The sequence below is a fragment of the Cetorhinus maximus genome, chromosome 14, assembly GCF_964194155.1.
Source record: "Cetorhinus maximus chromosome 14, sCetMax3.hap1.1, whole genome shotgun sequence".
Taxonomy (NCBI): domain Eukaryota; kingdom Metazoa; phylum Chordata; class Chondrichthyes; order Lamniformes; family Cetorhinidae; genus Cetorhinus; species Cetorhinus maximus.
Window position 1 is genome coordinate 105043021 of NC_135892.1, and position 20237 is coordinate 105063257.

At 44.4% G+C, this 20237-nt stretch overlaps 1 protein-coding gene across 1 annotated transcript; it reads right to left on the bottom strand.

Annotated features, from left to right (window-relative positions):
* Positions 1 to 14600: 14600 nt before the first annotated feature.
* cox20 (cytochrome c oxidase assembly factor COX20) lies at positions 14601 to 19123 on the bottom strand. The gene is made up of 4 exons (XM_078557405.1): positions 18890 to 19123; positions 17598 to 17712; positions 15753 to 15816; positions 14601 to 15284 (listed from the first exon to the last, which is right to left on the bottom strand). The coding sequence occupies exons 1-4, from the start codon at positions 18920 to 18922 to the stop codon at positions 15131 to 15133; spliced, it is 366 nt and encodes a 121-aa protein (XP_078413531.1). The 5' UTR covers positions 18923 to 19123; the 3' UTR covers positions 14601 to 15130.
* Positions 19124 to 20237: the final 1114 nt, after the last annotated feature.

The window sequence follows — 20237 nt, forward strand, 5'->3', positions numbered from 1 at the left end:
ATGCTAAACATCTGTTTGCCCAGACAGTCAAAAACAATATGCATTCTTCAAAGAGCAATGTGTTCTGGTGTCCTGGACAGCACTTGTCTTTACCAGTGCCACCAACACAGATTAACTCATTGTTTGTTTGTGGGAGCTTGCTATGTGTAAATTGGTTTCCATGGATTTGTTTTTAAACATGATTACACTTCAAAAGCAGTTCATTGTCTCAAAGCATTTTGGGACACTTTCCGAGGATTTGAAAGGCACTCTTATTGCAAGCCTGTTCTTTTGAGAGAACTGAAGTGTCGTTTCCCATCTGCCTGCCCTGGTGGATGTAAACTGTCCCATGACACTATTTTGAAGAAGAGCAGGGGAGTTGACCTGTTGTCCTGCCAATATTTGTGTCTCAACATTACAAAAATAAACTATCTGATCATTATCACATTGCTGTTGGTGGGAGTTTGCTGAGCGCAAATTGGCTGTGCATTTCCTACGTTACAGCAGTGACCACCCTTCAATAGCACTAACATGGCTGTAAAGTGCTTTGAGACATCCAGTAGTCAATGAAAATGCAAGTCTGTCTTTATTCCTAACACGATTTAGCTACCCAGTTTACGTTCAGATCTCAAGACACGGAGCAACTGGTAATGTAGCTCAGCTGTCTGAGGCTGATTATTCATAATTGCAACTGTCGTGCTTCACTCATGGTGAGGATGTTAATCTGTTGAGAATTGTTGCAGTATCTAAGCACACGCTAGGGAAAAAATAGATGTTCCAATTCTACTTCAAGAACAGAAAACATTTGGGCTCGGCTATGATTCTTCCACGATTGGTTAACTTAACCATCTGGGTTTACACATGAATGATTGTTACTAGGGTAGGCCAGCTGTGAATCAGCCCAATTAAGGAGTCATTGGATGGTGGGTATAGCTACATAGTAGGTACCTTTTACTCCCCTTTTGCAAAGAATAATTGCCAGGTTTGTGGGTACTTCTGTCTGAACTTGGTAATTAATCTGCCTCCTTTCTATGGAAAACTTAAGTCAACAATTTCCTTGTTCCTTTACATTAAAACACAGTTGCACAAGCATTTATTTTGAGAGATTGTAAAAAGTTTGTGGGGGGAAAGAGGTCAGTAGTTTGATCAGCCAGATCAAACTCCTTAACAATTGTTTCAGAATTTTGTTTGGCTAACAACTACGCAGACCTGGAAGGAAATATATGAGCTAATGTCTTAGGGGTAGACCCTTTTAATGTGTCTGAAGGACAAGTTTACACTGAAATCATTATTCTACCTCTTAGGTGCTCTTTATTTCAGATTTCCAACTTTTTTTTTATAGTTCAAGTACTTTGATCACCTAAGCCTTTTGAAATTAAATTTACCAAAGATAATTGCATTTTTCCTAAATAACAAGGGCTGTTTGCTCAATAATAAATCATTGAGAAACTAAATGGTAATCAAAGTATTTTGACTTGCAGCTTACAACACATCACCTGGAGCGTAGGTAAAAGGTTGAGTATTTTAGAATAGTATAAGCACATTGAAAATGCCTTATACTTCCACCCTTTTACCCATATGAAAGCAAATTCAATAAAAAAAAACCCCACCAGATTATTACTTTTGTACAATACAAATACTGGACTGCAGTATCGAAATGTTGCACTGTTGGAGGTGAGGTCTTTCAAACGTCTGCCCTCCAGGTGGATATAAATGATGATCTGGTCCTATCTGGAGGAGGTCAGGGAAGTTCTCCCTCGTGTACTGGCCAATATTTATTCCGCAATCAACGTCACTAAACATTAGCTGGTTGTTATCGCATTGCCGTTTGTGGGAGCTTGCTGTGTGCAAATTTTCTGCTGCCTTTTCCCATTTTGTAACACAGCAAACTTTAAATGTATTTCAATTGCTGTAAATCACAGGGCATCTTGAGGCTATGAAAGGTGCTATATAAAGCTTTTTTTCTCTCGACCAAGTATGGCACCAAGAGGAGTCTAAAGGAAAATGCTGCAATGGCTGGAGTTATCCCTAACCCAAACAAAGATGGTTGTGGGTGTCAGAAGATATGCATCACAACTCTAATACATCAATGCCAGAATCGCTCAGACAGTATCCTTGGTCCAACCACCTATAGCTGTTTAATCAGCATTTTCCATTTGTCATAATGCTAGGGCTTGGGGGCTCAATCACAATCCCAAAGCGTTCAGCTCCATTCATGAGTCTAATAGTGAATCTACCCATGCCAGGCTACAACAGGACCTGGTGAAAATCCAGCACCTCCCAAGTTCCCTCCAAATCTTATACCAACCAACTTGACTTGGACAATATGGCTGCTCCTTAATCATGACTGGGCCAATATCCTTGAATTTCCTATCTCAGATTATTGTCGGAGTATCATCACCGCAAGGACTGGAATGGTCCAAGGAGAAGGCCCCTTACCACTGTCTCAGAAAAACCAGGGATGGGCAATAAATGTGGCCTTGACAGCATTGTCCATATTCTGCACAAATGACTCAAAAAGGTGCACCAGTCATTTTCCTACATGTGTTAGAAGATGATGAACATTGGTTAACAAGTTAACTGTGGGAAGCATGACGTACGTACCCACTCCTTGTCTGATTTTTCAATATGTGCAAAAGCAAAATACTGCAGATGCTGGAGATCTGAAATACAAATAGAAGATGCTGGAACTACTCAGCTGGTCTGGCAGCACCTGTGGAGAGAGAAACAGAATTAACGTTTCAGGTTGTGACCTTCTAACAGAACTGAGAAAGGTTAGTGGCTGGGGTGGTCAGGTTTCAGCAGAGGCTTTGGCCTTTCACCCTTTGGTGTTGGAAGCTCAACCACAGTTGTTGATTTTCTTTCTGGTTGGAGCTTAATTGCATATCCAGGGAAAACTTTTAAGAAGTGATGACAGCAACCAGCATCTGAGCCCCAAACCAGGGGTTGTGTAACATTGTTAGGGGGGCAGTGAAAACTAGTGATGCTGCTGTTTAGCTGCCATCGCAATAGCGTGTTGTGTTGTGACCATCCATCCTTACAACCCCCATGTTCCTGTCATGGATGTGCTCATTTTCCTTGCCAGGTACATCAAAACTGTCAGGAATAAGACTGAGGTCCAGGATCCCTTTGGGATTTGGACCAGCAAAGGGCAGGTCAAGGTGACTTTGAAGGTAGGTGGCAAGGGATTGATCCTCCACCCTCGCTACAGTTTTGCTGCCTAATGAAGCTGGGACTACCTTGTCTATGCTGGGCAGCCCACGGTTTCTCACACTTGCGGTAAATCTGGCCACATTGTGGCTAACTGCAGCGCCGTCATCTGCAAGTACAGCAAGCTGGAAGGCCACCAGACAGGACTGTAAGCAGACTAAATGCTGCAACCTGTGTGGTGGGACAGGCCATCTCTACATGAACTGCCCAAAACCCTGCTTCAGTCATGCACAAGCAGTGAGAACCAAGAAGTACACGGAAGGAATGGCGAGCATGGCTACTGCCAAGAAGACCTGCAACCCTCCGCACACCAAGCCCCCCAATGAGAACAACGGGACAAAGAAGGACACAGGGTTGAAGGAAAAGGGCACAGCAGCAGGCTGTCCTCCTGAGCCTCCCCCTCCTCAGCAGACCCAACCATTGGAGAAGGAGCCAGCAGAGGGACAACTGGGTGAGTGGCAGCTGGTTGAGGAGAAGAAGAAGAAAGGGTCAAGAAGGGACCAAAACACTTTCCAAATCTGTGGCAACAGACAACTCCCGTCTGAAACAAGCTTCAGTGACTGCTGCTCGTTAGATGAGGAGGCACAAGGGTGGTACCTGCAGAAGAAGTGGCAAAATGCTAAGGAGCTGGAGGAGAAGAAACCTGAGCTCCAAAATAATGGATGCAGCAGAGAGGCTGGCACACCCCAACCTCAAAATGAAGAGGCCAGCTCACACCAACTTCAGGAAGCCAGGGTGGGGGTAGGGGGGTGGTGGGCATGGGGCAGCAACATCTTCAAGAAGGAACAGAGTTCCAACTCAGAGATCCAACAGAGCACAGCCAAAACCTCCTTGCTTACATGACCCCCAACTAAACACCTCCCACCAATATCACCTGGGTGGAACAACACTAGTGGGACGTTTCAGGAGAGGTTTCTCAACCTAATAACAGTGAGACTGTTTGTGAACACTATCGGTATGCAAGACCTTACCCAAGGGCCAGAACCATCACACACAATGGATCTAGTAAGATATAGTTATAATGGGTCTAAAGATTGCCTCCATTAACCCCCAGAGCGTTAAGTCTATCAAGTGGTGTGTTTTGACTTTGGTGGACCTTGCCAAGGTCAAAGCTGCCCTGCTGTTTTTTCAGGAGTGCAGAATACTGCACCTCAGTTCCTACAGGCAATGGTCGTGACGCTGGTCCCATGGGCTATCGATCTGGTCAGCGGGAAACAATTTCCCTTCTTCTGGCCTTCTCATTCTGCTGAGGGGAGGCAACTTCACCATCTCCGAAGTTTAGGAGATGGTGGGTTGTTGCCACCTCAAAGAAGACATAATTTATAATAATGTTCCACTCCGGTTAATCAACATGTACGCCCTGGCTGAAAATAGCAAGCGGCTGGCCATCCTTCAGCAGTTCCCACTGCTGCTGGTGACGTCCAGTCCAGTCATTCTGGGAAGTGGCTTGAACTGCATCACTGATGCAGCTGGATGATCCGGCAGGGCCAGACTGTGATGTAAATGGTAAAAGATGCCAAACTGTATGATGTCTTCAGCAACCCTGCAGACAGAGCGCTGCACAGGTACGCCTGGTTGATGATTGATGGGTCCATCCATTACAAAATAGATTCCCTGTTTGTGTCGCGAAAGTTCAGGGTCAGATCCACCAATGTCAAGACCATAAGACATAAGACACAGGAGCAGAAATTAGGCCATTCGGCCCATCGAGTCTGCTCTGCCATTCAATCATGGCTGATAACTTTCTCAACCCCATTCTCCTGCCTTCTCCCCGTAACCTTAGATCCCCTTACCAATCAATCTCAGTTTTAAATACACTCAATGACCTGGCCTCCACAGCCTTCTGTGGCAATGAATTCCAAGGATTCACCACTCTCTGGCTAAAGAAGTTTCTCCTCATCTCTGTTCTAAAAGGTCTTCCCTTTACTCTGAGGCTGTGCCCTCGGGTCCTAGTCTCTCCTACTAATGGAAACATCTTCCCCACGTCCACTCTATCCAGGCCTTTCAGTATTCTGTAAGTTTCAATCAGATCCCCCCTCATCCTTCGAAACTCCATCGAGTATAGACCCAGAGTCCTCAAACGTTCCTCATATGTTAAGCCTTTCATTCCTGGGATCGTTCTCGTGAACCTCCTCTGGACCCTTTCCAGGGCCAGAACATCCTTCCTGAGATACGGGGCCCAAAATTGCTCACAATATTCTAAATGTGGTCTGACCAGAGCCTTATAAAGCCTCAGCAGCACATCCCTTCTTTTATATTCTAGTCCTCTCGAAATAAATGTCAACATTGCATTTGCCTTCCTAACTACCAACTTAACCTGCAAGTTAACCTTAAGAGAATCTTGGACTAGGACTCCCAAGTCCCTTTGCACTCCAGATTTCTGAATTCTCTCCCCATTTAGAAAATAGTCTATACCCCTATTCTTCCTACCAAAGTTCATGACCTCACACTTCCCCACGTTGTATTCCATCTGCCACTTCTTTGCCCATTCTCCTAACCTGTCCAAATCCTTCTGCAGCCTCCCCGCCTCCTCGATACTACCTGTCCCTCCACCTATCTTTGTATCATCTGCAAACTTAGCCAGGATGCCCTCAGTTCCTTCATCTAGATCATTAATGTATAAAGTGAAAAGTTGTGGTTCCAACTGCGGAACTCCACCAGTCACCTGCCGCCATCCTGAGAAACTCCACCAGTCACCTGCCGCCATCCTGAGAAGGACCCCCTTATCCCCACTTTCTGCCTCCTGCCAGACAGCCAATCTTCTATCCATCCAATCTTCTATCCATGCTAGTACCTTGCCTCTAACACCATGGGCTCTTATCTTACTTAGCAGCCTCCTGTGTGGCACCTTGTCAAAGGCCTTCTGGAAGTCCAAGTAGATAACATCCATTGGCTCTCCTTTGTCTAACCTACTCATTACCTCCTCAAAGAATTCTAACAGATTTGTCAGGCATGACCTCCCCTTGATGAAACCATGCTGACTTTGCCCGATTTTACCATGCACTTCCAAGTATTCTGAAATCTCATCCTTAATAATGGACTGTAAAATCTTACCAATGACCGAGGTCAGGCTAATCGGCCTGTAATTTCCCGTCTTTTGCCTCACTCCCTTCTTAAACAGGGGGGTTACATTAGCGATTTTCCAGTCCTCTGGAACCCTCCCTGACCAGAGTGATTCCTGAAAAATCACCACTAACGCCTCCATTATCTCTTCAGCTATCTCCTTCAGAATTCTGGGGTGTAATCCATCTGGTCCAGGTGATTTATCCACCTTCAGACCTTACAGTTTTCCTAGCACCTTCTCCTTGGTAATGGCCACCATACTCACCTCTGCCCCCCGACTCTCTTGAACTTTGGGGATGTTACTCGTGTCTTCCACCGTGAAGACTGACGCAAAGTACCTGTTCAGTTCCTCCGCCATTTCTTTGTTCCCCACTACTACTTCTCCAGCGTCATTTTCCAGCGGCCCAATGTCCACTTTTGCCTCTCTCTTACCCTTTACATATCTAAAAAAACTCTTGCAATCTTCTTTTATATTACTGGCTAGTTTACCCTCATATTTAATCTTGTCAAGTTGGTGTTCTTTTCTGACCATTGCCTCCTACTGGCCGACTGTCACCTACAGAAAGGTGAGAGGTTTAGCGGGATACGTGGAAGCTGAACATCAAATTGTTGATCTCAGAAAACATTGAGGAACTCAAAAGGGATTACTAAGGTTGGAGAACCATGAAACTCCGCTTTGAGTCCCCGATCCTCTGGTGAGAAGCGATCAAGGCAAACATCAAGAGGTTCTTCATCCTCAACCATGTTCAGAAAACCAGAGACTGAGGGAAGTGCTCTCAGAGGGAAGGATCTCCAAGAGGTGAAGAGTCAGCAAGCCTCTCTCTCGGCTGTGTAGGGCTCCAAGATCATCTCCTGGTGTAGAGTCTGCTCCGTGGAGCAGGATGAAATGTCCTTGCATCTCTTCTTCCAGAAGGATCACACAGAGAGATTTTCTAATAATAAAAATCTCTCATAGTACCAATTTTACCAGTAATCTTTAGGAAAAATAAATACTGTTTCTTAACTTACCAGTAATATTTCACTCCCTCTTTTAATCTAGTCTGGTTTATTTAAAAGTGCAAATATTCCCTTGACACCTGTTTACCTATTTAACATTTCAAACCTGGCTTATCTTCTATTACATCAAAGCCTTCAGACCAGCTGCCTTTAATTCAAGTCACTCACACACACGCACACACACACAGAGGCATAGACCCATAGACACAGACCCCACTATTACTCTATTTTATAATAAACTCCAATAACATTAGGAAAATTATTATGTCTGACAATCTCTGATAGCATCACTCTACTCAGGGATACGGTCGCCCACATACAGGACAGGGAGATGGATACTGGCCTCATCAGCTTGGAGCAGGAGAAAGCCTTTGTCAGAATATCACACACCTACATGATGGACGTACTCTCCAAACTGGGGTTTAGGGAGGAAATCTGCTATTGGATTCAACTGCTCTGCACAAACATCAGTGGTGTAGTCTCAATCAATAGTTGGGAATCAGAAAGCTTTCCAATCAGATCTGGGGAGTCAGGCAGGGCTGTCCTCTCTCTCCTGGCCTGTTTGTGTGTTGCATCGACCCTTTTGCCAAGTCCATCAGGAAGGATGGCAGGCCTAAGAGAATGACAACCCCAAGCAGTGGAGGCAGTCAGGTCAAAGCCTTACTGTGCATCGAAGACGACACCGTCTACTGTTCTGATCCACTGCCAGTGCATAGACTGATGAGCATCTGAGACCAGTTCGAACTGGCTCGGGAGTGAAAGAAATCATGGCAAGAGCGAGGTCATGTTCTTTGAGAACTGGGCAGACCGATGTTTTGTCCCTTTCACTGTCAGGTCAGACTCCCTGAAGGTAGTGGAGATATGGGGTGGGACGTGTGCCAAAAGCTGGAAGGAGCACGTAGCCATGGTAAAACAGAAACTGAGCATGTGGGAGTGATGTTCCCTCTCCGTTGCAGGTAAGAACCTAGTCATCAGGTGCTAGGCTCTGTGTTGCTGTACATGGTGCAGATCTGGCCCCACTCCTACATTGTGGCGATCACCAAAGCCATTTTCCGCTTTGTCTGGAGTTTGTCAATGGACCATGTTTGCAGGGACGTGAGGTACAAGTCTCTAGACAAAGGTGGAGAAAACATATCCAATTCCGCCCTCATCCTTATGGCTGCATCCTTTGGCTGCACCCAGCTGCGCATAGACCCTCGGTATGCAGCCGCCAAGTGTCACCAGCTGCTGAGGTTCCACCTACCCCCCATATTGTCAAGGATGGATCTGGCCACGTTGTTGCGGAATGCTCCAATCAGCTGGCCGTCCCACATGTCCCTCGTGGAGAAGTTTTTGCAGAAAAACACCTTTGCTAACAGGTCCATCAGGCAATGGTCCACACCTAACATCCTCGAGGCCTGCGGGAAAAGAAGATGGTGGATCCTGTCAGATGGTTCCTTAAGCAGACTGTCAAAGCCATTTGGCAGAATGCCGCATTGCCATAACTTTCAAACAAGCACCAAGATGTAGCTTGGTTGGTGGTGAGAAGGGCCGCCCCTGTCAGATCCTTCCTGCACACCTCAAGTCTCACTGCCCCCACACATTGCCCCCGAGAAAGCTGTGGCAGGGAAGAGACCATTGTCCACCTCATTCTGGAATTGGCCTTTGCAAAGCAGGTCTGGAAAAAGATACAGTGGGTTTGGTCGACGTTCATCCCGAGCAGCAGGACTCAGCTCTATGGGCTGTTCCCAGAGAGGGAAAAACCAAGATAAACATCAACTGCTGCTGGAGGACCATCAACTTGGTGAAAGACGCTCTTTGGTCTGCTGAAACATTTTGTTCTTCCAGTGCAAAGAGTTGTCTATGACACAGTGTTGCAAACTGGCGCATCCTGAAGTCCAGAACTTAGTGCTGAGAGACACACTAAAGCTTGGGGCAGCTGTTTCAGAGACGCAATGGGGAAAGGGCCCTGTCTAAGGCCTTCATCCATAATACACTGAGGGGCTAGAAACTGTGAAAAACCCCACGAGCTGTATGTTTAACATGTAAGAACATTGTGAATATTGACTGTAATTGTAAATGCAGCTAGGAACATACAGTATTGTAAGAAATTGATTTTTTTTGCACTTTGAACAGTAATGTAATGTACTTTTATAAATTTTATGAATGAAATATTTTCCACTAACAGGATTCTGCCATCAATCCAAAATAACATTGTCCCTACCACACAATTGAGCAATGTTATGTATGAATTTCAGTGTGGTGTGATGCCAGGTACATAGGCTATACATCCCAGTGATTGGTTGATCAAATCGAACAGCATGTTCCCTTGGTTGTTCATAATAGGCAGAATAGAGACTGCACTCAACCAGCCTGTACTTACAAAACCTAAAACAAAATGTCTGCTGTTAGATGTGATTCTGCGATTGGGCAGCATTTACTAAACAATCCTGAGTATGCCAATAGCTACACTAACAACCAATTTAGGATTGAGATTAGGATTTAAATCAAGCTCGCAATGTGGTTCATTTACGCTTGCTAGGAGTGATATACGTACACAGGAACCCATTCTCTGCAAACAAAAGGAACATGTTCAAGCCTTGCGCCTTCTTTGAATTATCCAGGAGCTTGGGGAGCCTATAGTTCCCCATTGCTTTCTTCACGGCAATGCCTGAGCCAATCAGAGTTGACTTGCCAACCAATCAGCACCTTTTTCTCCTGTAGTATAAATTAGTGCGATTGTTTGAAATTTGACATTCTTGCATTTGTCCTGATGAATGAAAGATGAAAAACTTCGGCAACATGTCTCTCTTTCAGGAATATTCAAGTTCTGTACTATCTAGCAACTGTTTAGACAGCATGGTGATGAGGTGGCCTGGTAGTTTGATTTTAGTCTTCAGCTTAATACCATGCTGCTTCCTACTCTAACCCTAACCTGCCTTCTTACTTTCCTCCTGATTGACTGTCAAAGCAATTTCTAACGGGTGTTGGCATTATTTTTTGTTCTTATGGGCGTAAAAGTGGAGAAAGGGGGAGAGGAGAAGATGCGTTTGGATTTTGGGGTCATCGTCGTGGGCAGGCTGAAATGACATGAAGATGATCTAGCAAATGCAGACGTTGTGGGTGGAAGGTGAGGACCAGGGAAACTCTGATAATATCAGAGAGAATAGGCAGAATCAGGAGAGAATGGACAGACATAATCTGTGCATCACAGCAAAGGGGAATCCCTTTGAGGCAAAAAGAGGACATGTCAGAACCTCTGGAGCGCAAGCTAGAGCCATCTGAGCAGAATTGTTCTGATTGTACTCATTTGCACTTCTGAAGAAAGGTCTACACCCAAACTGTAATATATATGTTACTTCCACAGATGCTGACCTGACCTGCTGAGTTTTTCTAGCACCGTAGGTATTTGTTTTTACCTTCCTATCTGTCTTATGACCTTGGACGGCTGATTTCCACAGTAGGCTCTGTATGTATTCACTAATCCACTTGGGGGAGCTGAAGGCTTCATGATTTGAACTAAATGTGTGTCAGCATAGAATACAATTCCTGCAGCAAACAATACAAATACAAACCTGGACAAAACACTGCACTTGCTGGCAATCACTTGTCTACTTCTGGTGTTAGGCTATCCAGCCACATCTATTACAAACCTGCTGACTCCCACACAACCTGGATTATACTTTTTACAACCTTGTGAGGACTCCACTCCCTTCTTCCAATATCTCCAACTGCATCACCCCTGCTCAGATGAGGCCGCTTTCCAAACTAGCTGCTTTGGCTAGGACCCTAGACCAAGTTTGTTCCATTTCTCGTGCTTCAGCGCTCACTCTTTGTTCCTCCCTCCCCCTCGCAGAGTGGTGAAAGAGCCCCCTTTGTCCTTACCCTTCACCTCACTAGCCTCTGTAGCACCATCTGCCATTTCAGCCACCTTCAACGTGATTCTACTACCAAATACAACTTGCCCTTCCCTCTCTGCAATCCAAAGGGATCAATGCCTTTGTGACGTGCTGGCTCACTCTTCCATCACCCTCACCACCTCCCCTGGCCATCCATCACCTCTGATCAAGGGCCCAAACACTCCTTCCAGGTGAGACAGCAGTTTACCTTTGCTTACCTCCCACCTAGTAAAGAATAAACACGTATCATGCGGCAAGCTCCTCTCTAATGAGTAGACCAAGCACAATTCAGTGAACAAGTGCAACCTAGAACTCCCTGGCACCTGGCACTTTCTAAAGCCAAAAACAATTCTTCCATTCTAGAAGATGATACCTGGAAAATCTAAAACGAGAAAGGGCTAAATGTTGTAGGCTTTCGATATTAAGGCTGCTGCATATATTGGTGACAAGGAACTGGGCTTTGGGAATTGTGACTGCTCCCAATGGAACTGCAGAGTCACCCACCAGGAAACAACAATAGAAGCATTATTGCTTCTACACTGGGTCCTGGGAAGGCAACTTAAATGCTCATTTATTTAATGCCTTGGGACGTTTTGTTTTACGTTAGTGCTGCTAATATAAGTGCAGTTGTTGCAAACCCTTCAGTGATGCTGAGATTGCGAGGAAAAGCTCGCTGCAAATGATAAAAACAAGGATAAAATGAGAGACGGGTGAAGGGCATTTAAAAAGAGCCATTATTTAATTCAACAAGTGCCTACCCAAAGAAGTTTTGTCTGGTGGTTTTAACAGATTAATAATGGGTGAATCAAGTGACATAACTGACATTGCCCAGTTGTCCATTTATACGATGATAAAGCATTTATTGAATACTTATTTATAACATTGTCTTAAAAAAAATCACACAGGAGGAGCCATTGTTCCATTTCTAACCATTGCTCCGGGAGCAAAAGCCTAGTCTGAAGGTGTGTATACCCACAGAGAGAACTCTTGCCATTATGGGATGTGAGAATAGGCTGATGATTAAACCAAAAAAAACCTATAATCTACTAACTCTGCTAGGGCATTATTCAGCACTCTGCATGGAAAGCTGAAGTGTAAAGTTGTGGACATCAAGCGTGCACTCGTGGAGTCCCTACAACAGTGGCAACACTTGAAAAATACTTAACTGGCCTTAAAGCACTTTGAGGTGTCCTGAAAGGTGCTATCTAGATGCAAGTTCATTCTTTACTTAATTCCCCACAGCAGCACTGGCAATTAACCAAAGTTTCTGTTAAGCATGATGACCTTCTAATACACTGGGATGTCGGACTGCTAAATGTTGTAAAGAATAAGGATGTCTTGGAATTCCTCAAAAGCTTCCATGGTTTGCAGACTGCTTGAAGACAGACGCCAATCCTTCTTTCCATATCTGCCATTTTGGAACGTCTTAAATGAGCTCAATGGAGACATCCTGGGAAGGTAGGAAGACTACCCTGGCTGAGGATTGGAGTGCGAGATTTCAAAAGTAGGCTGCATTTCTTCCGACTAGTTGTATCATCAGGAGAGTTGCCCCACTCCCCAAGTTGGCTGAGCAGGTGTCGGCTGCGAAGGACCCTCGCTCGTAATTATTTACCTACGCAGCCCGCGGAGAGGGAATTCCAATCACACGGAGGATTTCGCTCACCTTGGATGAAATGCCACAGCTCAACAGTACCATTTTCACTGCAGCCCAACAGCAACTGAAGTGAGCAAACAAACCACCTGAACAGAGCGAAGCATCAAAATGGAGCGGGTTCACGGGGACGTAAATGAGGGCTGGAAACAGAAACACACAAGAGCAGAAAGACTGAAGAATCCTCAGGCGAGCTGGTAGAAAATATCAAAACAAGATTCCAACTCTTTAAAAAATCCTTGCAGTTGCCAAAAGCACAAAGTTTGGTTCCTCCCATTTAATGATCTAAGTTTATATTGCCTATAGAAACTTCAAGGAGCGATGAGGTTTTCGTTAGGATTTTGAAAAGAATTGACAGGGTGGATAAAATGAATCTTTTTCCGCGTCTAGGGGAAGGAGACATTGATTTAAAATCAGACTGAGGCCATTCAAGAGAGAAGTTAGGAAACACCACATATAAGGTGGTAGAAGTGTGAAGCACTCTCCCTCAAAAAGTAGCAGATGCTAGCTCAATTCATAATTTAAAATCTGAGATTAATAAATATTTGCTAGGCAAGGATATAAAAGGATATTGAGTCGAGGCAGGTGAATGGAGTTACGACACAGATCAGCCATGGTCTCAATGAATGATAAAATGGGCTTAAGGGGCTGAATGGCTACTCCTGTTTCCAATGTTCCAACCAGATTTGCCAGCTTACATTCAGTGCCAAGAATCCAACAGGAAAAGCAAAATGCTATGATGATTCCAATCTGTGCAAGCCTCAAGGATGCTTTTAAACATGCTAATCTATTTTAGATTTTAGCAAAGAAATTTGGAGGAGATTGCAGGGGCGGGGGTGGGGTGGGGAGCAGGTGAGGACAGGAGACAAGAAGGTAAGAGGACAGAACAAACACCCAGGCTGGAGTAGAACAGGATGTGAGCACAGTATGAGATAATCCAATATTCATTCATACCTTGAGACACAAAAAACGCACCACTTTTAAAAAATTCATTCAAGGGATATGGCTAGGCCAGCATTTATTATCCATCCCTAATTGCCATCGAGAAAGTGGCAGTGACCTGCCTTCTTGAACTGCAGCCTACAGTGCTATTCAGGAGGGAGTTCCAGGATTTTGACCCAGCGATGGTAAAGGAACGGTGATATATTTTCAAGTCAGAATGGTGAGTGGCTTGGAGGGGAACTTCCAGGTGGTAGTGTTCCCATGTATCTGTTGTCCTTGTCCTTCTAGACGGTAGTGGTCATGGGTTTGGAAGGTGCTGTCTAAGGAACCTTGGTAAGTTTCTGCAGTGCATCTTTTAGATGGTCCACACTGCTGCTACTGTGCTTCAGTGGTGGAGGGAATGAATGTTTGCTTTGTCCTGGATGGTATCCAGCTTCTTCAGTGTTGTTGGAGTTGCAGTCATCCAGGCAAGGGGAGAGTATTCCATCACATTCTATTTTTGCGTCTTGTAGATTGTGGACAGGCATTTGGGGAGTCAGGAGTTACACGCTGCAGGATTCCTAGTCTCTGACCTGCTCTTGTAGCCACAGTATTTATATGGATAGTCCAGTTAGTTTCTAGTCAATGGTAACCCCCAAGGTGTTGATAGTGGGGGATTCAGCGACGGTAATGCCATTGAATGTCAAGGAGTGATGATAAGATTCTCTCTTACTGGAGATGGTCATTGCCTGGCACTTGTGTGGCATAAATGTTACTTGCCACTTGTCAGCCCAAGCCTGGATGTTTTAGGTCTTGCTGCATTTAGACATGGACTGCCATATGACATTTGTAATTGTATAAACTTTAAACCCAACAAGTTGTAAGATAATTGCAACAACCTATTTCTCTTAAAGGCCTTTAATTTCAAATCATTGTATTTCTAAGCCCTTGTATAAGATTCTACATCATTGATTTTGGATTTGAAATCTTACATGCAAGGGTCAATTTTCTGACTTCGCATTCAGCGGAGACCCAAGCCAAACAGAAGTGCACATCAGAAATTCAAATTCACGAACCATTCCAATTGCTGAAATGAATAGTCAAAAACATTGTGCACCCAAATTGCCAGTATACGCTTGCCACTCAAAGTCAGAAAATTAATTCTAGAAGTTGCAACTCTAGAGGCTGCTCATTATCTTGCCAAGGTAATAGCAAATACATCTCCTTGTGATTAAAGCACAGAGCTGCACACTGTCTCAGTGGTGCTCCTTATATTGGACCATGTCTCTTCTACATTAGACACCCAATTATGAAAAAAGACTTGGATTTCTTAAACCAGCAGGCTGGAACTATACGTATGAAATAGGATTCTGTGAGCTTGCAAGAATTCATCTTTCTGGCCACAAGCTATGTTGCTCTTAGGGCCAAAGGTCTATGAATTTTCTCCTTGGCTGTCTTTGTTGCTTCTATCTGTTTTTCTGGTTGGATCCATTTTGGTCCCTTCGAATGCAACCTTGTTTTTCACACCTTCCTGCACCATTCGCTGCTGGATTCTGAGTTTTGCATTCTGATACCTGCAGAACATCCTGAAAAAGATGCACATGTGTTTGAAATGTTTTTCTGACTCAAATCACTTCCAGCAAACGCACACAATTTCAGGTCCGTTGACAAATTGCCACAGCAGGCTTAAAGCCCTGTTGTACTGCAGTACCTGCATCGATACGACAGTATCTACACCAAGCGTAGTATCTTTGCAGTGTGAAGTCAGATTTCCTTTCCTAAATGGCAGTAGTGGGCCAGTTGGGTTTTTAATGACAAAACTGTAGTTTCATTGTCACCATTATAGACACTAGTTTTTTATTCCAAATTTTATTTAATTAATTGAATTTAAACTCCCCAGCTTCTGTGGTGAGATTGGAACTCCAGTTTATTCGTCCAGGCCTCTGCATTACTAGTTCAGTAACATAACCACCATGTACCACTTAACTTCACTTTAAACCTTGCAAAGATGGAATAAAGATTATATTCCTGAGATCAACAGGAAACCCACTCACCAAGTTCCCAAAGTTGTAAGTAGAAAGCTCCCCACACCAAAGTCAAACGACCGCTTTACTCTGCCTGTAGGAAAAGAGAAGGCAGGAGTATTGTAAATATTGAAACAAAATTCAAAGATGTTCATTAATATTGCAAATAAAACATGGCTTGGGGTGGGGGCCTCCTGGAAGGCTGATTTGGTGATGCCAGTGTGTAAATGAACCGCAGAAATAGGCCTTTCAGCCTAACTGATCAACTCTTGTGCCTATGCTAATTTAATGTTAAAGAGCCATAAATAAGCAGTCGTCTCTTTGCCAATGTTGAACACTGGACTACATTCTAATCCCGCCATGTTCAGCACTGCTCATGTATTTCACATGTCATAGGTCAGAATGCCCAGGTCTTATTTTTAGCCTGTATGGAAATTATTGGCCTCAGACAGAGTAATGATGGCATTACTAGAATTGGTCTTTTGCTTGTCAGTCATTATTGTTGAAACAAAGGCAAAATGCCAAGGAAGCCCGAAATCTGAAGTTTAAACCGAAAATGCTCGAAACAGTCAGAAGGCAAGGTAGCACCAGCGGAGAGATGCTGCCTTGCCTACTTATTATTGGAAAGTGGACCAGGTGAAGACGGAGTCAGGCTTGGCTGCACTTCCTCCTACAGTTGAATAGTTTACTAACACTGGTTCCAAGGATGAAAGACTTCAGTTACGCGGACAGATTGGTGAGGCTGGAACTGTTCTCCTTAAAAGAAGGTTGAGAGGGGATGTGATAGAGATTTTCAAAATCATAAGGGGCCTGGACAGAATAGATAGGGAGAAACCGTTCCCCTTGGTAGAAAGGTCGAGAACCGTTGGATTTAAGGTGATTGGCAAAAGAAACTGAGGCTACATGAGGGAAAACATGAGAGAAAAATATTGCAGGGCTATAGGGAAAGGGCACGGGAGAGGGATTAGCTGAGTTGTTCATACAGAGAGAAGGCAAGGTCAAACAGACTACATGGCCTCTTTCTGTGCTATAATCATTCTATGACTCTATGATTAGGGAAGAGTAGTGAGAGCTTCACCCTGTATATGATTGCAGTATGCCTGACATTGGGAGTAAGACTTCAATTAAAGGGTTTCAAACCTTTGGAACTTTCTACTGCAGAGAGCTGCAGGTGTTCAGTAGTCGAGCATATTCAAGTCATAAATAGGCAAAATTTTGGGTACTAAGGGAATCAAGGTTTAAGGGGATACTGTGGGAAGGTGTAGGTAGAAGATTAACCATGATCTCATTGAATTGTGGAACAGGCTCAAAGGGCCAAATGGCCTGTTCATGCTTCTATTTACATACATATGAATGAATAGCAGTAGGAGGCCATTTGGCCCCTCAAGCCTGCTCTGCCATTCAATAGGATCATAGCTGATCTAAATATGGCCTCAACTCCACATTCTGCCTAGGCCCGATGGCCTTTAACTCCCTTATTAGTCCAGAATCTTTCCACCTCTGCCTTAAAAATTGAGCCTGCCTTCACCGCTCTCTGGGGAAGATAGTTCCAAAGATGCTCAACCCTCTAAGAGAAAAAAATTCTTCTCATCTCCGCGTTAAATGGGAGACCCTTTATTTTTAAACTGCATCCCCTACTTCTTCTGTTCTTAAGTAAGAAAATGGAGGCTGTCCATTTTCCTAGCAGTGACATCCATCACTTTGAGCAGACCAATCACTTCCAAAATAAAATAAATCCAAAAATTATTCAGTATTCATGCTTCAAGTATTCTGGCATTGCCAACAGCAAACCTTTTAACGTGAGCAACTCTTACGACAGACGTTACAGAATAGAGCTCTAAAAAGATTCACTCCAATATCGAGGAGGATGCTCACTTGTTGCTAGGAAGTGGCCAAGTCCAGCTACTACAGCACCAGCTGATCCATACAGGACAGAGTCGCGAGCACATGGAATGTTCTGCACATCCAAGATTCCCAGGAGCTTGAATGACTAAAAGCACACAAAAAAAAATCTTATTGCCAAATTAAAGCCTGTTTCCCTTCTAATACAGATCAGAAACCCATGGCGTACAACTGAAAAGCCAACAGTCTAATGAGCTGCTTGGTTGGGCAGTGGCTGTTATGTAAGGAAACATAACCTTGAGTGAATAATCTGTCTGCCAAATGGAGATATATTGTTTACAAAATGACAAGAATTCTTGGCCGTCCTCTCAAATAGTTCCATGGAATATTTAACGTCTGTTTGAAACATCACAAGCTAAGGTGGTCTTGATTTAATGCCTCAACTAAAGGTATAGCATTCTTGACAATATCGTGTTCATTCAGTTTTGTACTGATCCCTGTGGGGTACAATTCCACTGTTTATTCTTTAACTTCAATGTATTGGCTGGCTAGTTGATCATGTGGTGTGCATCAAGGCCAGGCCTGATCCTGTCCCCTCCTGATCATACACAGACTTGCAGCACGACTTGCTGGAAGCTGATCAAGTTTGGCAACCCTGGCCGACTTTCCCCTTCCTAACCAGTAATGCCAACAGCAATTATTGCATCCCACGATTCAGGTAACTGAAGAGTACAGATCAGGGATCAAACCTGGCAACCACTTATATAGAAACAGTAGGACATTCAGCCCCTTGAGCCTGTGCCATCATGACTCAACCACTAAGAATAATTAAAGCATCGTTTTATAATTTTTAAAATTATGCTATCCAGTTTTATTTCCTCTTAGCCAACCCTAAAACCTAGATTTCCAAATTGTAAATGAAACAAGTGGTCACCACAGTTAGGAGATTTATGGTCACATAAATTGACAAGGATTTTTCCAATTATTTGAAGGAATTGGAGCTATGTTTATTTTTCCAAAAGGAAGGCACCAGAAGGAGGAGGCCATTTGCTGAGCTGTTTATGCCATTTTGAAATGGAGTAAGCCCATTTAGCTAATACAAAAGGCTGGAAATCTGATATCTAAACAGAAAATGCTCAGCTGGGCTGGATGCTGCCTGAACTGCTGTGTATTTCCGGCGTTTATTCCTACTTTATCTCTTTGCAGCTCATTTTCACCATTAAACAAAAGGGGGCTGCGACCTTGACTTGACATTGAAGGCGCCCGCTGCGCATGCCCGTGACCTTTCATCCCCTCCCCCCACAGACCGTTATGACGTAATCTACCTTCGGCTTCCCCGCGTCAGTCTCGGTCGACATGGCGGCTTGCGCTGCTCAGCGGCTACCCTAAAACGTCTCCCCGCCCTCCTTGTTCGTGCTCCGAATCCGTGTTCAACAAAACATTCATGCGGTACCGGGCGGCGGCGACACCGCCTGGAACACACCGGGAGCCAGCAGCGTTAAATCACGTGGGCCGAGCCGGGCAAGTAGCTCTGCACATGCGCATACCCGGGGCGGGGCGGGGCTGGGCTGAGGTAGGGGAGGTTTCAAATCTCTATTCTGTTTGCCGGAACAGGCCAGCAAGTAGGGTTGCCAACGCTCCAGGATTGGCCTGGAGTCTCCAGGAATTGAAGATCAATCTTCAGGACACTGCAGTGTGCAACCCTGGAGAAAAATCATTGGGACATTAAAGCAAAATTGCCATTTCCTTTAAGATAAAAGCAAAAAAAAACTGCGGATGCTGGAAATCCAAAACAAAAACAAAAATACCTGGAAAAACTCAGCAGGTCTGGCAGCATCTGCGGAGAGGAGCACAGTTAACGTTTCGAGTCCGAATGACCCTTCAACAGAACTAAGTAAAAATAGAAGAGAGGTGAAATATAAGCTGGTTTAAGGGGGGGTGGGACAAGTAGAACCAGTGATAGGTGGAGATAACCAAAAGATGTCACAGACAAAAGGACAAAGAGGTGTTGAAGGTGGTGATATTATCTAAGGAATGTGCTAATTAAGGGTAGAAAGCAGGACGAGCAAGGTACAGGTAGCCCTAGTGGGGGTGGGGTGGGGTGAAGGAATCGAAAAAGGCTAAAAGGTAGAGATAAAACAATGGATGGAAATACATTTAAAAATAATGGAAATAGGTGGGAAAAGATAAATCTATATAAATTATTGGAGAAAAAAAGGGGGGGGATCGGAAAGAGGGTGGGGATGGAGGAGAGAGTTCATGATCTAAAATTGTTGAACTCAATGTTCAGTCCAGGAGGCTGTAAAGTGCCTAGTCGGAAGATAAGGTGCTGTTCCTCCAGTTTGCATTGAGCTTCACTGGAACAATGCAGCAGGCCAAGGACGGACATATGGGCATGAGAGCAGGGTGGAGTGTTGAAATGGTAAGCGACAGGGAGGTCTGGGTAATGCTTGCGGACAGACCGAAGGTGTTCTGCAAAGTGGCCACCCAGTCTGCGTTTGGTCTCTCCAATGTAGAGGAAACTGCATTGGGAGCAACAAATGCAGTAGACTAAATTGAGGGAAGTGTAAGTAAAATGCTGCTTCACTTCAAAGGAGCGTTTGGGCCCTTGGACGGTGAGGAGAGGGGAAGTGAAGGGGCAGGTGTTGCACCTTCTGCGGTTGTATGGGAAGG